The sequence below is a fragment of the Apodemus sylvaticus genome, chromosome X (genome assembly GCF_947179515.1).
Source record: "Apodemus sylvaticus chromosome X, mApoSyl1.1, whole genome shotgun sequence".
Taxonomy (NCBI): Eukaryota; Metazoa; Chordata; class Mammalia; order Rodentia; family Muridae; genus Apodemus; species Apodemus sylvaticus.
The window spans coordinates 25,397,577-25,414,805 of NC_067495.1; the positions used below are offsets into that span (position 1 = coordinate 25,397,577).

The 17,229-nt window shown below is 42.3% G+C and overlaps 1 protein-coding gene across 2 annotated transcripts in view; it reads left to right on the top strand.

Moving 5' to 3' along the window:
- The first annotated feature begins 371 nt into the window (after nt 1-371).
- Egfl6 (EGF like domain multiple 6) overlaps nt 372-17,229 on the top strand; it is a 61,945-nt gene continuing 45,087 nt past the window's right edge. For both annotated transcript variants that reach the window (XM_052170836.1, XM_052170837.1), the window contains exons 1-2: nt 372-631; nt 14,914-15,026. In XM_052170836.1, coding sequence (XP_052026796.1) covers nt 564-631; nt 14,914-15,026 — 181 coding nt within the window. In that variant the 5' untranslated portion in view covers nt 372-563. The remainder of the gene's footprint in view (nt 632-14,913; nt 15,027-17,229) is intronic.

The following is a 17,229-nucleotide window of genomic DNA, read 5'->3' on the forward strand; positions in this document are numbered from 1 at the left end:
ATGATTTGCCTTGTATGAGGAAAAAAACTAGTCGAGCATGAAACCTCCATTGAAATGAGATTGCCTTGTGAATTTTGTATTTGCATCTGTGGTCCTGCTTTGACTTCTCAATTCCCAATCCCTGGAGTTCAAAGCGCACACCGCTTGTCCCAAGCCTGAACCGCAGAGCCATTGGAGGTGCCCCTGAACAGCCTGTAGTGAATTGAAGTTGGGGGTTGGGTGGAGGCGTGGAGGACTTAAGGGTGAGAGAAGAGCTTGGAGGCCTCGCGGGTCGTCCTGGAGGCGGGTCCCAGCCAGATGTGCTCAGCCGCCACGCCCTCGCTGGTGCACCCGAGCGCTTCACCCAGCAGAGTATCTCGCTAGGGCGCCCCCAGCCACTCGGAACTCCAAACGTTCCCCAGCTCTCCAGCCCTGCTGTTCCCTCTGCGCTGGCTGCCACAGAGCCTGCCAGCTGCGCGCAAAACCAAGGTCCTGACCAGCGAAGCAGAGACGAGGCGGTGGCCCCTCTGTGTCCCAGGTCCTGAGGGGCTCGGGACGAGAAAGGAGCCCACCCCCCGGCCAGTATGCAGCCGCCCTGGGGCCTGGCGCTCCCTCTGCTGCTCACCTGGGTGGCAGGTGGAGTCGGGACCAGGTGAGTGTTTGCATTGACCCTGGTTCCCCAAGCCTGACCGCTCCCTTTGAAGCCCTTTGTCGTCTGCCCGCATATGTAAGGGGTACCTAGGGGCTGGGGTTGAGGTGTCTGTGCTCTTTGGGATGCCTTTCACCAGGATCCTGGACCCGCCAACTTTCTTCCCGGTGCCCCTTGGGTAAGGTTTAGCCTCGGGTGGTCTGTTAATTCCGCTCCCCACTTGGCTGAGTTTGTCTGGCAGATGGGGGGGGGGGGAGGGGGGAATTGGGCGCACAGACCATGGGTGTGTTTGGGATTTAGTCCTCTGCAGCCACCTCCGGCGCAGGCAGATGTGCGAGATGGGCAACGGTGTGAGTTTAGTGTCTTCCCTGCCCCCGAAGGACGCCCACTGAGAACCAGTCGTTAGTTTTGCTTCAGAAGGAATGGGGGGGGGGAACCCAGGAGGATGCAGAGTGCGCATTTTCTCATTTATTGTTGAGCACTAAAGCAGCTCCTTGCTGGGCTCCTGTTCTAGCTGCCTTTGGATTTGGGGTGATGAACTGGAAAGTTCACGTCGGTAAAAAGGAGAGCTGAACCCATCCTTGTCTTTGCCACTTCCTTCTATTCATGAGCTTTTCTGAGTTTTGAAACATTTCCCTTTGAGAGCTCCAAAGCCACACAGTAAAAGCACATAGTCAGAGTGTGTCTTGTAGAGCAAGCAACTTTCAGACCACTAAGCCACCAAAAGTCCCTAGTCCCTGTGTATTCAAGATACTATTATCGTTGCCCTCCCTGTTCTGAAGGGGTGAAAAATTAGCCTGAGTAACTTGTCCAAAGTGTCAGAGCAGAACAACCCTAGTCATTGTGGCCCAGCATCCTCTACAGTGCAGTAGGACAACCTTTTTGGGAAGACCCCCTAGAACACACACACACACACACACACACACACCCTTCTCTACCATGATGCCCTGCTTCTTCCTTGTGTGTCTGCCTAGGGTCTCTGCATTACTGAACTAAGGACTTAATCATTTGTTGGTGTGGCAGGCTCTCCTGTGCTCCATGGGAAGTATAACAGCACCTCTGGCTGCTGGAAGATGCCAGTAACAACTTGGACACTGCCACCTACCCAAGTTGGGACATCTTATGAAAAATACTCCAGATATTTCTCTTGTGTTTTTGGTTGTGAGCCTAGCCTTTAGGCTGAGCCATCACTCCAGCTCCAGATATTTCTCAAAGTCACCTGAGGAGCAGGCGCCTTCCCAGCTGAGGGAGGTTTTTCAGTGCTGTTCTAGGGAGAAGAGGCAGGGGCAGAGGAGAAACCCTTGGTTTGGCTCCAGCTCCTTAGAGGTGACTTTGTTTAACTTACAGGAAAAAGTCTTTCATCAGGGTCCGCCACGGTATTAAGGGATTTTGAAGTTCAAACAGAACAACCCTCAAACCAAGTTCTTAGAACACACGGTTGCAAGTTTCAATTTCCTTCCCATGATAAAAATGGAAGCAGATGCAATTTGCTCCAGTCACATTTCCCTTAAACATTGGAGACAGCCATGTTTTGTTAGAAAGCCCACTTAAGAAAGACCAAGTGCTATATGGAGATGAGATGAACAGTTCTTTAGCAGCAGGCAAACTGACCTCCAGAAGATTCACTTTCAAAATGCCACCAAATTAAATTAAAAGCTGAAGAGCCCCCCCCTTTAGCTACCCCCCCAAAAAAACACAATTAACCTGAAGAATCTGTGTGAAGATTCTGCAGTACTGAACTGTTCAAGATGTGAAGTAGTGGGATTGCTTTACAGTGTCAGCTTCATTGGCTGGTGTGCTGATGATCTGCTCCACATGCTTGGAAATGTCAAGTGGTCGTCTGCGCTTTGGGAACTTCCGCAGGTCCAGGTTTAATTAGCTCCAGACTCTCCCTTCAGGGGATTCATTTACAGAAAAGGCAAGGCACACATTGAAAAAAAGTGTGCCTACGGACTAGTCGCTTCCTAATGTTTCATTGAAATGTATATTTAAAAAAAAAAAACTATAGCTGGTACCCACAGATTTTTCTAATAAAAAGCAAAGAAAAAAAGGGCTAGGTGGTGGTGGTGCACACCTTTAATCCTAGTACTTGGGAGGCAGAAGCAGGTGGATCTCTATGGGTCTGAGGGTAGCCTGGTCTACAGAGCAATTTCCAGGGCATCCAGGGCTGTTATACAGAGAAAACTTGTTTCAGAGAGAGAGGGGGGGAGGAGGAGGAGGAAGAGGAGGAAGAGACAGAGAGAGCGCGCACAAAGAGGGGGTGAGGATGTACGTAAGTCAGTCGGCAGAGTACCTGGTTAGCAGCTTAGCATGCATGAAGTTCTGGGTTTAAGCCCCAAAAATGAATAAACCAGTTGTGGTGGTGCATACTATAATCCCAGTGCTGTGGGAAGGGGTAGATGCAGGAGGATGGAGATCAAGCATTAGTAGTTGTTCCTAGCTACATCATGAATTTTTGAGGACCTGTCTCAATAAATAATAACATAAAAAAGTACCACTTCTTTTTCATTGGAACACTGTTATGATTGTGTGACCTGGAAAACTGTATGCCTCTCAAAGGATGCTTAGTCTATAGCTGACAATGACCACTCATCTAATAAATAATTCATTGGCCGTATATTAACCTCCTTACATGCATCAGAATTTGGCTTGCCTTGCATGCACTTTTGTATGCCCTTTGGGAATTGAGTATTTAGATGCCCTGGACTCATTGTGCCCATAACATCAAACCTGACTGTGTACTTGAGATGTAGCCAGTGGGAAGCAAGATGAGAAGTGGTGTAAATTAAAACTATTTATTGGATTCTGGGGGTTTAGTATGAAGGAAAAATGATAGAAACTAGGTCACTAATGAATGAATTAATTAATTAATGCTGAGTTGATAACCCAGAGCACTGGATAAAATCTGCTAATGAAATTAGCTTCAGTCATTTATTTCTTATTAAAAAAAAACTACCAAAAAATCAGACATGTCCCATTTGGTTATCATATTTCCAGTAGGCAATACTGGTCAAAAAGATTTGCTTAGAACTCTAGTTCCAACACTCCAGTCCTGACACACAGATCTTTGTCCTTTGGGCATTTAAGAGAAATATATTATTAACTTTGCTATTCTTGGAAATAAATTTGAAGCAAATTTCTACTTGGAATGCATTTCTGTTACACATATTTTCTCTATTTAGTTCAAGTAAAAAATAATGTGTGAGAGATGAAGGGACATCTGGGTTCACACCAAGGGGGCTGCTTCCTGCTAACCACAGGCTACATGAAGAGTTGAAACTTCAGTATTTCAAACAACCTAGATGTATCATCTTATAGTTCTGGAAGTCAGAAGTCCACAAGGAGTATTATGGAACTAAAACTGAGGTATTGGTAAGTGCTTTTGGAGTCGTTGGAGGCTCCAATGGAGACTCTACCCCTTGTTCTTTGAGCTTCTAGAACTTACCAGCTAGTCTTGGCTTGTGGAAATAACTCCTATCTCTTCCCCCTTTATCACCTTGCATTCTCTCCTCTTTGTCTTTCTCCCATTATTAAAAACTCTTATGATTATAAGAAGCCCACATGGATTATCCAGGAAAATCTTAAAATGCTTATAAAGTCCCCTGCATCATAATCTAGGGACTTGTGTAGGACAAATGTCTCATCCCCCTAATATCATCACCATCTTCTCTCAAAAGCAATCTCAATGCAGAGAAACTGGGTGCAGTATCCCCTTGTATACGCTGGAAGGAAAAGTATAATAGAAAGGTATACAACAGGAAGGGGAGGGGCAGTGACAAAAATAAGTGACCATTATGACTTAATCCTGTATAGGAACAATTGGACACACACCTCAAAGCTGTACTTCCAAAGGCAAGTGTGCAAGGGTTAAATTCCAGCCAATCAAATGAGAGACTTGGAATAGAAGAGTCCTATACTTTCAGCATCCCATGTCCACAGGAAAAACTGGTTCCTGCCAACAGAAAGAGTTCTTGCATGTCAAGAAATGAAGCTAGAGACCACCAAGATGGCTCAGTGGGTAAAGGGACTTTGCAAACCTGTAGACCTGAGTTCAATCTCCAGAAGCCACATAAATGTGGAAGGCGAGAAAGAATTCCAGAGGTGTCCTCTGATCTCCACACCTACACCACAGTACAAATGCCCTGCCCCCAACATCATCCACAGACACACATACATGCAATAATATATTTAAAATTCAGGAAAAAAAGACCACATGAAGCTTCTGTGTGTTGTGATATAGCAGTTTTTCCCTAGGCTGGTGAGACAGAAAGCCCTCAGGATCATGTTCCCCTGATAACAAGTTCTAATACATAAAAGTAAACCCTTCTGGAGACAGCAGAAGCAGAGCAGACAGGTGTTCTAAGGTGATGTGCGGTTTATGGTAAACTGAATTTTAAAAGGATCTGTAGTTGACATGTTCAGATTACAGTAAACTCGCGGTAGCTTCCTAAATTCATGGTATCTCCCATGAATACTTAAATCTTTCTGTCTACCATGTACAGTATATTTTCCCCAAAAAGATCAGTAGTATTGGTTAGTTCTGTCAATAACTTATCAAATCCCAGTGTACCGGTTTTAATAACTAACATATTTTAAGGCTGGGGATGTAACTTGGTGGGGGGGAGGTGGGGGATGAGGGGTAAAATGCTTACTGCGCAAACATTAGGACCCAAGTTCCCTCCCCAGCATCCACATGGAAGCGGTTTCTAATGGTCCATGTTTGGTCTCTCAGCTCTGGGAAAGCTGAGATGGAAGTATATATGGGACTCACTGGCCAGTCAGCCTTTCTCAGTCAGTGAGTGGCAGATTTAGTGAGAGACTGTCTTTTAAAAAATTGTTATACAGTGATGTGTGACTGAAGAAGATATCTAACATTGACTTCAGGCCTCCACACATGTAAAACACGTATACACATATATGCCACACAGACAGAGTAACTGTTTTAAATATCCAGATTTTAATTATGAAGACAAATTCTAGAAGGAGTTAAAATTGACTCAGTCCAATTCAACAACATTAACTGAACACTGGCATGCTCAAACATTCTCTGGAATGCCAGAGATACATATCTATCTACTGCCTCCACTAAAGCACTTGGTAAAGCTAGAAAAAAAAATTTTTTCTTTGTCACCTGAAGTAACTAAAGAAATCTAAGAAAAATAAATAAATAAAATTTTAAAACATTTTTAAAAGACCATGGAATGGAAAAGAGATGAAAAGGCAAAATATTTACATGTGCATAAACAATAAATAGATGGTTTCAGATGAACACATATGTACATATTATACAACATATTTATATTGTGCATATACAATATATAAGACTGTATTTAGGGATGGATGTGTATACATCCATACTTGTAAGAACAATAAATGAAAAGAGAGGCCATAAATTTGAAAGAGATCAAGTAGAAGGAAGAAGGGGAAAGGAGATGTAATTATATCATAATGTAATTATATCATAAACTTGAAAATAATGTAATTATATCATAAACTCAAAAAATAAAAGGAATTAAAAAATAAATTTCAGCGGTTGGGGATATAGCTTGGCTGGTAGAGTGCTTGACTGGCATGCACAAAACCCTGGGTTGGAGCCCCAGCACCACGCAAACTGGGTGTGGTGTTGCAAGCCTGCAATCCTAGCACTCAAAAGATGAAGGCAGGATGATCAGAAGTTCAAGGTCATCTGCAATTGCATAGCAGGTTCAAGGCCAGCCTGGAATACATGTGTTTGAGAGCAGGGGGAGAAGGGAAGGAGGGGAAGAAGGAGGAGAGGAGAGGAGAGGAGAGGAGAGGAGAGGAGAGGAGAGGAGAGGAGAGGAGAGGATTCCAAAGAATGTAAGTGAGAGAAAAATTGAAAGAGCCAAGGAAACCCAAAGAGAGGGCATGGCATTTGAAGTGTCCTTATGGCTCAATGGGAGTCCATCAGCTATAAAATGTAGGAGAAAGCAACTCAGTCAGTACTTCATTGATAGCTGCTTTGCATAGGAATAAGGGAATAAATGAATATATATGTATCTGTAAAAAAAAAAAATGTAGAAGACAGCCCCAGGGACAGAGGGCAGACTGGTCATCAAGAACCCACAGTGCCTTCCAAGAACCAAACAAGGAAGGTTGGAGCCAGGTTTCAAAGAGGCTGGGTTACCAAGCTACAGAGCTTAGACTTCATTCCAAGAGCAACAGAGACTAAAGCAGGCCATCACGGGCTCTGTCATCTTTACATTCTAACCCAGTCATGACTAATACATGTACAAGGCTACCAAGGTAATGCACCACAGTGGAATCAGAAACATTTTCCCTTTCCTAATGTATGCACCTACAGCATACTCCTATTCCTTGGCATCCTGGGTTTGATGAGTGCATGATTAGAACTTAATACACCAAAAGCAACAAACTTCTTTGCAATCATCATCAGCTTGCTCTTCAGTATTGTTTTTGCTTGGTTGTTGGCCATATTTCCTTGCTAGCTATTCCTGAACTACAGAATGCTTCAAAACTTCTTATTAAGACAGCGTTTCCCATCTCACACAATTCCTGTAGATGGGGAAATCTAAGCAGCTTAGCTGCCTGGGAACTGGGGCTGTTGTGTTTTTATGGACTTTATTTTATAGCGAGCAATTTTAGGTTCCCTGTAGAAAGGCAGGCTTGTCACAAGTTTGTAGTCAAGCTTTGGCTAATGCTACTGTCGTCTGCAGGCTTCTCACTGGCTAGAGAATCTGCTTCCAAGAAGCAAACTATCATGGTTGTCAGCAGGAAACCTTATATCTTTTCATTTAAACATTCCTCCATTAATGGCTTGGCTATCCTCACATTGGGTCAGCCGACCCCGCCCCCTCTAGAGTTTCTGAAGCCTCTATGTATCTGGAGAGTGGGATGGTTTGGGTTAACCTGGACTTTTACTCTGCCTGTTAAGGATGGGTGGGAACTCAGGACTAGGGAGATGACTTGAGTGGGTAAAGTGCTTTCATTGCTGAAGGCATGAAGACCTGTGATTAATCTCCAGAGGTCACATTTTAAAAGTTGGACTTACTGGTGCATCCTTGTAATGCCAGCATAGCACAGCAGAGAGATAGGTGGACTCCTGGGCCTCACCAGCTAGCCAGCTAGCAATTGGAAAACTCCAGGCCAATGGGATACTCTGCCTCAAACAAATATAGTAGACAGATCCTGAGGAATGACACCTAAGATTGCCCTCTAGCCTCCACATGCACACACAAACATGTGCACATGCACACATATGTTCACATGTGAATGTACACACACAAACACAAAAATGGGTGAGAACTCAAAATTAATTTATCTAATTAAATACAATAAATGACCTTGCCATAGTGGATGAATGATTTAAAAAAAACAAACTTAGTAACAAAAATACTCTTCTGTGGACTAGATAGATGGCCCAGCAGTTAAGAACATGAACCCCAGTTTAGATCCTAGCACCCACATTGTATAGTTCACAACATCCTGTAACTACAGCTCCAGGGAAATCCAACAGCCTCTTCTGGCCTCGGCAGATACTACATTTATTTGTGTACATGTACACACAAACACATACACATCGTTAAAAATAAAATATATCTGAAAAAATAATTGTTTGCCCTTATTATGCCTATTCAGAAAAACTTTTATTCATAGGACAATATTTAAATGTATTTAAACAATAACCAAAGAAATTTAACTTCTCAATTTGTCTTGGGTTTTGTGAAGTTTTCTGATCATTGGCAAGCATACTAAAGATGCTGGCACCTTCTATTTTTGTAGAAAATAAGGAATCCTGTGCAGAAATACTATACTACTTACACAATCTTTGGAATGTTTCTAAATTGACTTCAGCTGTGGAGACAGCGATTTTCTGATTAATTTGATCAATGTAGACAGAAAGCTGTATAATACATTAAAGGAATTCTGGGCAATTCAACATTTAGCTCAAAATTCTCTGCTTGGGGCCTGTTATCCACCAAGCCTTGATATTCCAGTGCCTCAAGACTGGATTCCCTGGACCCCCTGGGTCTTATATCTGCTAAACACTGTTTAGGAAGAGAAAGAAATGAAGAGGTACAGAAAGGGAGGAAGAGGAGGAAGAGGAGGAGGAGGATGGAGGGACAGAGGTTAGGAAGCAGCATGCCCATCCAGGTGTCCCAAGGTAGAAACATCTGAAGTCACAGATAGTTGGACATTTTAAATGTACAGAAGCAGCAGTGATTTTCTGGGTAAAATGCTTTTTTGTTTTTCTCAAAATGCTTTTTTCCCCCTTGAGACAGGGTTTCTCTGTGTAGCCCTGGCTGTCGTGAAACTCACTCTGTAGACCAGGCTGGCCTTGAACTCAGAAATTTGCCTGCCTCTGCCTCCCAAGTGCTGGAATTACAGGCGTGCGCCACCACCACCTGGCTGGTAAAATGCTTTCTATATGGGTACAAGGGCCTGGCTTCAGATCTCATGGGAGCCTGAGTTCAGATACCCGGCACTCACATAAAAAAAGCTGAGCACAGTGGCACATGCCTATAACCCCAGTGCTGGGAACAAGGCAGGGAAGTCTGGTGAAGCCCTGAGGCTCACTGGCCAGTCAGTTTGGCCAAAATGGGGAACACTAAGTCCAATGAAAGACCCTGTCTCAAAAAATATGACAGGAAAACAAGTGAGGAAGACATCTCAATGTCAAGCCCTGGCTTCAACAGGTAGCTTCATACACAGGGAGAGAGACAGAGACAAATAGATACAGAGAGAAAAACACATAGACACAGAGAGAAACACACACATAGTATATGTACACATACACACACAGAGAGAGAGAGAGAGACAGAGAGACAGAGAGACAGAGAGACAGAGAGACAGAGAGACAGAGAGAGAGAAAAGTTTAGTCTTCAAGTATAAGAATTATTGAATCAGTGATGGATATGTCATGGATTTAAAGCAAAGGGCAAAGAACAGAGAATGCTGGTCCCCCAGTAAATGTTAACTTGGAATACCACTTGGCACAAGTAAGAAGTAAGTTAAAGCTTTTTCCTCTGCACACTCTGTATTTGATTTTTCCAAGCTATGAATGCACTGTCATCATGCTCACTTGTCCTGGATTCCTTCCTTCCTCCCAGACCGTATTGTTTCCACTTAAATATAAAAGATGAATAATTAATTTTCTTTTTCTGTAATTTTAAATAGCTTCACTGCACATTTGCAAAACCGGCAACACAAAACTGGACTCTTGGTGTAATAAATCAATTTCCTCTGGCATCTATAAATCAGCAAGTTAATTATTAGCAATTCTATCTACTAATGCTTTTCTGTCTTTAAGTGATTTTCTTCCCATTTTCATGGCCAGATGTAGAATCTCATGATTAAACCAGTAAAATCTCGGTTGCAGCTGGCCCTTTGAAGCATGTTCTCCAAATTCAGTGAATGCATGGGCCTCACGTTTACTAATTACAAGGCATGTTGCTTGTTTATTGATTCGTGTTCCTCTGATGGTTTTTCCTCGAGTGCTTGCTCAAGACATCAGGACTCCTTTAGGACATGTGCAGAGGACGTGTTGCTATTCACGGAGAAGGCACAGGCCAATCTGTTGTGCTTTGATTTGTGTTACTTTCTGAATAACAGGGTCTACTATGTAGTTCTCGATCATGAGTTAATTCTTAACTGTCATTTGCAATCTTGACATTTGTATGCATGTGGTGTGTGTGCATGTGTGCATACATGGTTGCATGTGTGGGGACACATGGCTGGGTATGAGAGTGGATACATCTATTGAGGCAGAGTTTCTTGCTGTACTTGCCAAGCTAGAGCTGGCCAAGTCTAACTAGTCTAGCCAGTGAGCTTGCCCTGGAAATGCCCTCTCTTTGTCTCAAGGGCTAGGATTCCAGGCAGCCATCATACCTGCCTGTCTTTCCACTTAAGCTCTAGGGATCCAAACTTAAGATTCTCAAATATCTACTGAGCCATATCCCCAGTCCCTTGTCTGTATTTTTAAATAAAGTAAAGCTAGATTCATTTTTGAAAGATTTTTCTTGTATGAGTGTTTTATCTGAATGTATGTGTGCATCCCTGGTACCTGCAATTATCAGAAGAGGGCATCAGATCCTCTGGAACTTCAGTTACAGTTGGTGTGCTACACCATGTGGTAGCTGGGAACTGAACCTGGATCCTCTTCAAGAGCAGTAAGTGATCTTGACTACTGAGCCATCTCTCCAACTCTAAATTTCTTTTTCCTGTTTTTAAGACAACGTCTCCCTGCCTAGTCCAGACTGTCTTGGAACTCACTATATAGCCCAGGCTATCTTCAAACTCACACTTGTCCTGCTTTAGCTTCCAGAGATTCCCAGACACTGTGCCTGGATCTATGGTTACAATCTTCCAACGGAGCTGAATGACTAAGCCCTGTTTGTGATGCGGCAGGTATCTTTTGTACTGGGGAAGGAATCTGGATTGGTTCACATGATTTTGATGGCCCAAGTGTTAGCCATTAGCACTTGAAGCATTTCATGAGTGACATTTATCATCAAAATGATGATATAGGACAAATTAATATACCTCAGATTTCTTGGGTTCTCTACTGTACCTGAAGTCAGGCATGTGAAAGCAATAAAACTTGAGAAAGCATGTTTTATTTTAAACTCTGGAGAGCTTTGGAAATGTGCAAACACCATGTGAATTCCATCTTCTGGGAACTTTTTTTCTACTCATTAACCCCAGGCAGTATAATTTACAATCCAAGCTCATTGACTTTGACATATAGATTGAAGCTAGGCCTGGCCACCTGTACCAGAGACTATGCACTGGTTTCTAATTAGGTGTTTAAAATATAAGATCTTTAAACAAATTTCTATCTGTTTTTGTTTTACTTTATATCTAACCATTGCAGAAATGGCCGGGGCTGATTGAAATGTAATGAGAGACAGAAACGGAGCAGATCTGGAGGGGAGAGGAACGGAGGGAAGGGGAGGAGGGGAGGGGAGGCAGGAAGGAGTAGAGGAAGAAGAAACTATAATCAGGATATATTGTATGAGAAAAGATTCTATTTTCAATAAAAGGAAAAGATGGGGGGGGGGATTACCAAACAAAATGTTAGGCCAATTGAATTTAGCATAATTTATTTAACCAAGAATCTATCAACATACAAAACCTAGCGATGTTCAAAGAACTGTTGGCATACATGCCAAGACTCTTTATAGATGCAGTGGTTAGTGGTCCAGAATCTGCCTTAGTTGAGGCCTGCAGGATGAAGCATGGTTTGGTCAACAGTAGGTAGTCAGTTGCCTGACATTCAGCTGCTGAGAATGGTTTGGACTCAACTTGCTGTGAGAATAAATGTATGGATAAAAGTTTGTTTTTCCACTGATGTTACAGTTGTCTGTGTAAAACTTTAGACAACTTGTCAGTGACAAGAACAGTTTCCTCTTTGTTACAGAGTTAGAGAAATGTAGGGAAAGCAAGCCCAGCTAGTGAGGAAATGTGAAAAGAGGCTCACCTGGAAATTTTGAATTGCTACACAGAAAAGTTGTTGGTGGCTACAGTTCTTTACTCATTTGTTATTCTTTGTGCTCAGAAGCTTCTATTTAGCTCTGATCCTTGCTTGACTTACAACAAATACAATTCTTCTTCAGTCTTCCCATCCAGTTGTTGAGTCCTGTCTTCTAAATTCCAAAGTTTCTTTAGAAACGGGGTGACCTGGGAAGTGTTCTACTGGGTTGGAGGGGATGGCTTTCAGAGTCTACAGCCTCCCCTTGCCTCTAACTAACTCATCCTTGTGGTTGGGAATGTGATGAGTCACATTCCTGATCCATTGTCATTATGGACTCACAATGCCACAACTGTAAGCCCAAATAAGCTTCCTTTCCTTACCAAAAAAAAAAAAAAAAATCAAAGCTCTTTTTCAGGACTTGGGATGTAGTTTAGTGGTGGAGCAATTGCTTTGTATGCTCTAACTAGACATTTGCTCAGTACCAAGCACTGAAAACATCCCTTTCTCAGAGCATTTTATTGGTAGCTGTCAGGGTGTTCTAGACTATACTGCATAGTCATTTGCATAGACTATGAAGTAAAAAGCAAAGGCTGACTCTTTCATCTCTGTGCTCCACCCACATACCCAAGAAAGATTCTTGGAACACAGAAAACGCTCAAGAAATATTTATTTGAAAGTAATGGTTCTTAAAGACATTTGTCTTGTAGAAGATATTTGGCTAATGATGCTTGTTTTTAAGACAGTGTCTTGCTAAATAACCCTAGCCAACTTGGAAATTGTTGTGTATATCTTCTGGCCTAAAACAATGATCATCCTGTCTCTCACTCCGCAGGACTAGGATTATAAGTGTGCACTACCACATTCAGCCAACCTGTGATTGTCACAAATTGGGGGAGTACATGCTATTGACGACCATGGATGCTACTAAACATCTTAGAGTGCCCACAATAACCCCCATCCAAAAAAAACCCCAAATAATTATACAACCTAAAATATCAGTCATATAGGGGTTGAGAAACATGTTTTAAGTAGTTTAATTAGTATGAATTAATAATTTATGAAGGGATGCTGGAAAGATGGCTTGGCAGTTAAGAGCATTAGCTACTCTTTCAGAGGACCTAGGTTCAGTTACCAGCACCCACATGAGAGCTCACAACAGTCTACAGCTCCAGTTCCAGGGTATTCAATACATGCAGGCAAGACACCAATGCACATAAAATAAAAATAAATAACTTTCTTAAAAACTGAAAAGGTTCTCTTCCAGAACTTTATTTTTCTCTCATTCTATGCTTTTAATGAATAAGATGTCCCAAACTCCATTCTTTTATCTGAGAAATGAAGTTTGTAGGAAAGGAAGATCATGAGAGAAACAAAGTTGTTTAACTCTCTGGCTTGAACTAACATACTTGCATATATTCAATCCTGTACCTGACAAAAATGTATTTCCCTTATCTATTAAAGAACTCAGGAAATTATTTAACACTGTATTTCATACATATGAGGAATCAAATGCAGCCTTCCATAAAATCTGTCTTTTCTTTTAGACTAGTAGCAGTTCTGTTTAACCCAAAAATAATAAACAGGTAAACCAAGCAAGGAGCTTTCCACCTGGGAGTGTTATTTAGGATTCTTCCTGGGAGGCAGGGGCTCACTCACTGTGGGGTCAGCAAGCTACAGCCCACAGACCAAGGTTTTTATACATTTTTATACAACATATGAGCCAAAGCCAGTTTTAACATTTCAAATGGATGATGATGGAATAAAAGAGTAATATCTTCAAGGATGTGGGTGTAGCTCTGTTGAACGTGTGCTCACTGGACACCCAGGAAGCCCAGAGTTTAGTCCTCAGCAACACATGAATCAGAAGTAATAGGAAGAAAGAAGCAGGAAGTTGAGAAGTTGAAGGTCATCCTTGGTGACTTGGTAAGTTCAAGGGCAGTCAGGATACATGAGACAGTTTGCTGACTGAGCTAGCTTCCTAGCCCCAGAAATAAAGTGCTATTGGAAGAATCACACCCATCTGTTTACTATTCCCTACAACTGGCTGCTTTTGCACATAGACACAAACCTTTGCCTGCTTGCAAAGCCTGAAATATTTCCCCCCTAGTCCCTTTGAGAAAATGTTTGCTAATTGTTACTCAGTAGTAAAGAGTCTAGCAAATCTTGTTTGTAGGAGGCTGTTTTGAAACACATCAAGTTTAAATCCCTCCCTTGCCCCCTCCCCTGCACCTGGCTCTGCTTGGGGACATCTGCTAGGGGCTGGACCTCCACTTTATGGCCTTGGAGTTTCCTCCTCTGTAACCTGAGATGACTTGGCAGAATAGTCACCCACTCTTAACTGCCCACAGTGTATGGTGATTGCAGGCTGTCCAGTGACTCCCTGGTGGCTGTGAAGTAAAAGTACAGACCTTTTGTTGGAGCGAAAACCACTTAGTCAGTGAGTCATGAACACAAAGTCAAAACTAGAAAGCCAATGTACCTATTCAGGACAGACTGAAGCTGAGGCACTTGACCAGTCTCAAAAATATTCTTTTTTTTTTTTTTTTGTCATTTTCACTCTCTAACTTTAGGTTAAAAGAGAATGGGCAAAGTTAGAGCAACTTGGGTAAAGGATGGAAAGCAGAGACCCCCAAATTCAGGGCTTTGCATTTGGTTTGGTTTTTTGTTTGGTTATTTGGTTTGGTTTTTGTTTGTTTGTTTGCTTTTTTGTTTGTTGCATATAGACATCACTCAGATACTTGACATCTTTCCTGTTGCACTCATGGCAAGGAAGAGTCTCTGTCTGTGGCCTTCTCTGTTTTTTCAATACTGACCCACAGTTCTTTATCCACAGTCCACGGGATTACGGGTTGCCAGCACTGGCACACCAGCCTGGGGTCTGTCACTACGGAACTAAGATGGCTTGCTGCTATGGCTGGAAAAGGAACAGCAAGGGAGTGTGCGAAGGTAAGTTTTGTAAAGTTTAGAGCACCTTGCAGCTGGATCAGAATGCCTAGTTGTCAACCTATAACACCATTGTCAATGGATTCTCTGGAGTAAGGACATGGGTAACTACCAATACTCCATAAAGTTTTGGTCCCAGTGCAATGTCCAGAGTGGCTGACACTGTCACACTAGATGGGAGTTATTTTAGGAGACTTTCTTGTTCATTCTTATTTCTGTTACTATTTGAACAAGCATAACTGGAGTTTGTTTCGTTTTGCTTTGTTTTGTTTTTAATGTGTAGAAATTGAGATGGGTAAAACCAGGCCAATTAACTCCTTCTAATTATAGTTTTTCTGACTGATTTCTGGCAACATACACAGATTCTGTGTCTACTTTGTAGACAGAGACTACTTGGCTATTAGAATAGGGACCTTTATACCTTATAGATGTGCCATTCCTATTTTTAAATTCCTTAAGAATAGTTTGTTTTTTAAGCTTGCTTTCTTTCTTTCTTTCTTTCTTTCTTTCTTTCTTTCTTTCTTTCTTTCTTTCATTCTTTCTTTCTTTCTTCTATGTATATGAGTACACTGTAGCTGTACAGATGGCTGTGAGCCTTCATGTGGTTGCCAGGAATTGAATTTAGGCCCTCTGCTCACTCCAGTCAACCCCACTCACTCCAGTAGGCCCTGCTTGCTCAGATTAACTTTGCTTGCTCAGGATTTATTTATTATTATAAATAAGTACACTGTAGCTGTCTTCAGACACACCAGAAGAGGGCATCAGATCTCATTATGGATGGTTGTGAGCCACCATGTTGTTGCTGAGATTTGAACTCAAGACCTTTGGAAGAGCAGTCAGTGCTCTTAACCACAGAGCCATCTCTCCAGCCCAAGAGTAGTTTCTAATGGCTGGAAATACATGCATGTAATTTGAAGGTGTTGGGTTTTTTTTTTCATTATTCATATAGAGTTTTCTTTGGACACTGTTTTTCAGATTCTGTGTTAGGAGCTTACTGAAAGACCTCTTGTAATTTCCAAAGGATTTGGGGGAGCTGAGATGTATTGCATTATCTCTATGTGGTTTTCCAAAGTGACCCATATTTGTGCTAGAGAGCCATGCCACCTGCATCTCTCCAAGGCACCTGGTGATGTTATCCTGAATAGAGTTCTTTGCTTCAGGGTAGAAATCTGCTCTCACTGTCCCCAGCAGGTATCAAATGCCTAATCCTGATTGTGAGTTCCTTGTTGGTTAAGGGGGAGGGGGGTAATGACATGCCCAAATGTTCCCAAAATGCATTAAAATGCTAACTATTGTACAGGTAACTATATTATCTCCTCATAGGCTTATCCCTGACCCAACCCACTCTGTTCTAGTCAGCCCCTAAATAGCTAGATTAATAGCTGCTTGGGTGGTGGAAGTCATTATTTTTCAGTCAGGTAGTCACTGGAAATTTCCCCATGCCCCAGTTAGTATCCCCATAACTACCTACATCTAGGCAAACACCTTAGTTAAATTCACTGGGTCTGTCATAGTCACTGTTTTATCCCTGTGAAGAGACATCATGACCATGGCAACTCTCTTATTAAAAAGAAAGCATTTAATTGGGCCTGGCTTACAGTTTCAGTGGCTTAGTCCATTATCCTCCTGGTAGAGAGCATGACAGCATGCTCCACAGACAGATATGATGCTGGTGAAATAATTGAAAGTTCTGCATCCAGGCAGTGGGAAGAGAGAGACATTGGACCAAGCTTGGGCTTTTGAAATCTCATGGCCTAACTTCAGTGACACACTTCCTCCAATATGGCCACACCTCCCAAGTCCTCTCAAGTAGTGCCACTCCTGGATGACCAAGTACCCTAATATAGGAGCCGATAAGGGCCATGCTCATCAAATCACCACAGGGTCTAAAAAGGTAAAATATGTGAAAATAAGAGGAGGGCTTGTTGGGAAGAAAAGGGGTTTGAGAAGACCTGGGAGAAAAATAAGAGGAGGTATAGTGGGAGCTGAATATGATCAAAATCCATTGTACTGATGCATAAATTTGTCAAAAAATTTACAAGATTTTAAAAGATCTAGATTGACCATAGGAAAGGACAAACTTGATGTCTGAAGTCTGTGAAACAGCAGAAGACATGGATAGTGTTTCCACATAGTCCCTGTTAGTCAACGTTTTCAGCCATCAGAGTTTCTTTGTAGTAGTATGACAAGGATGTTGAGATATTTT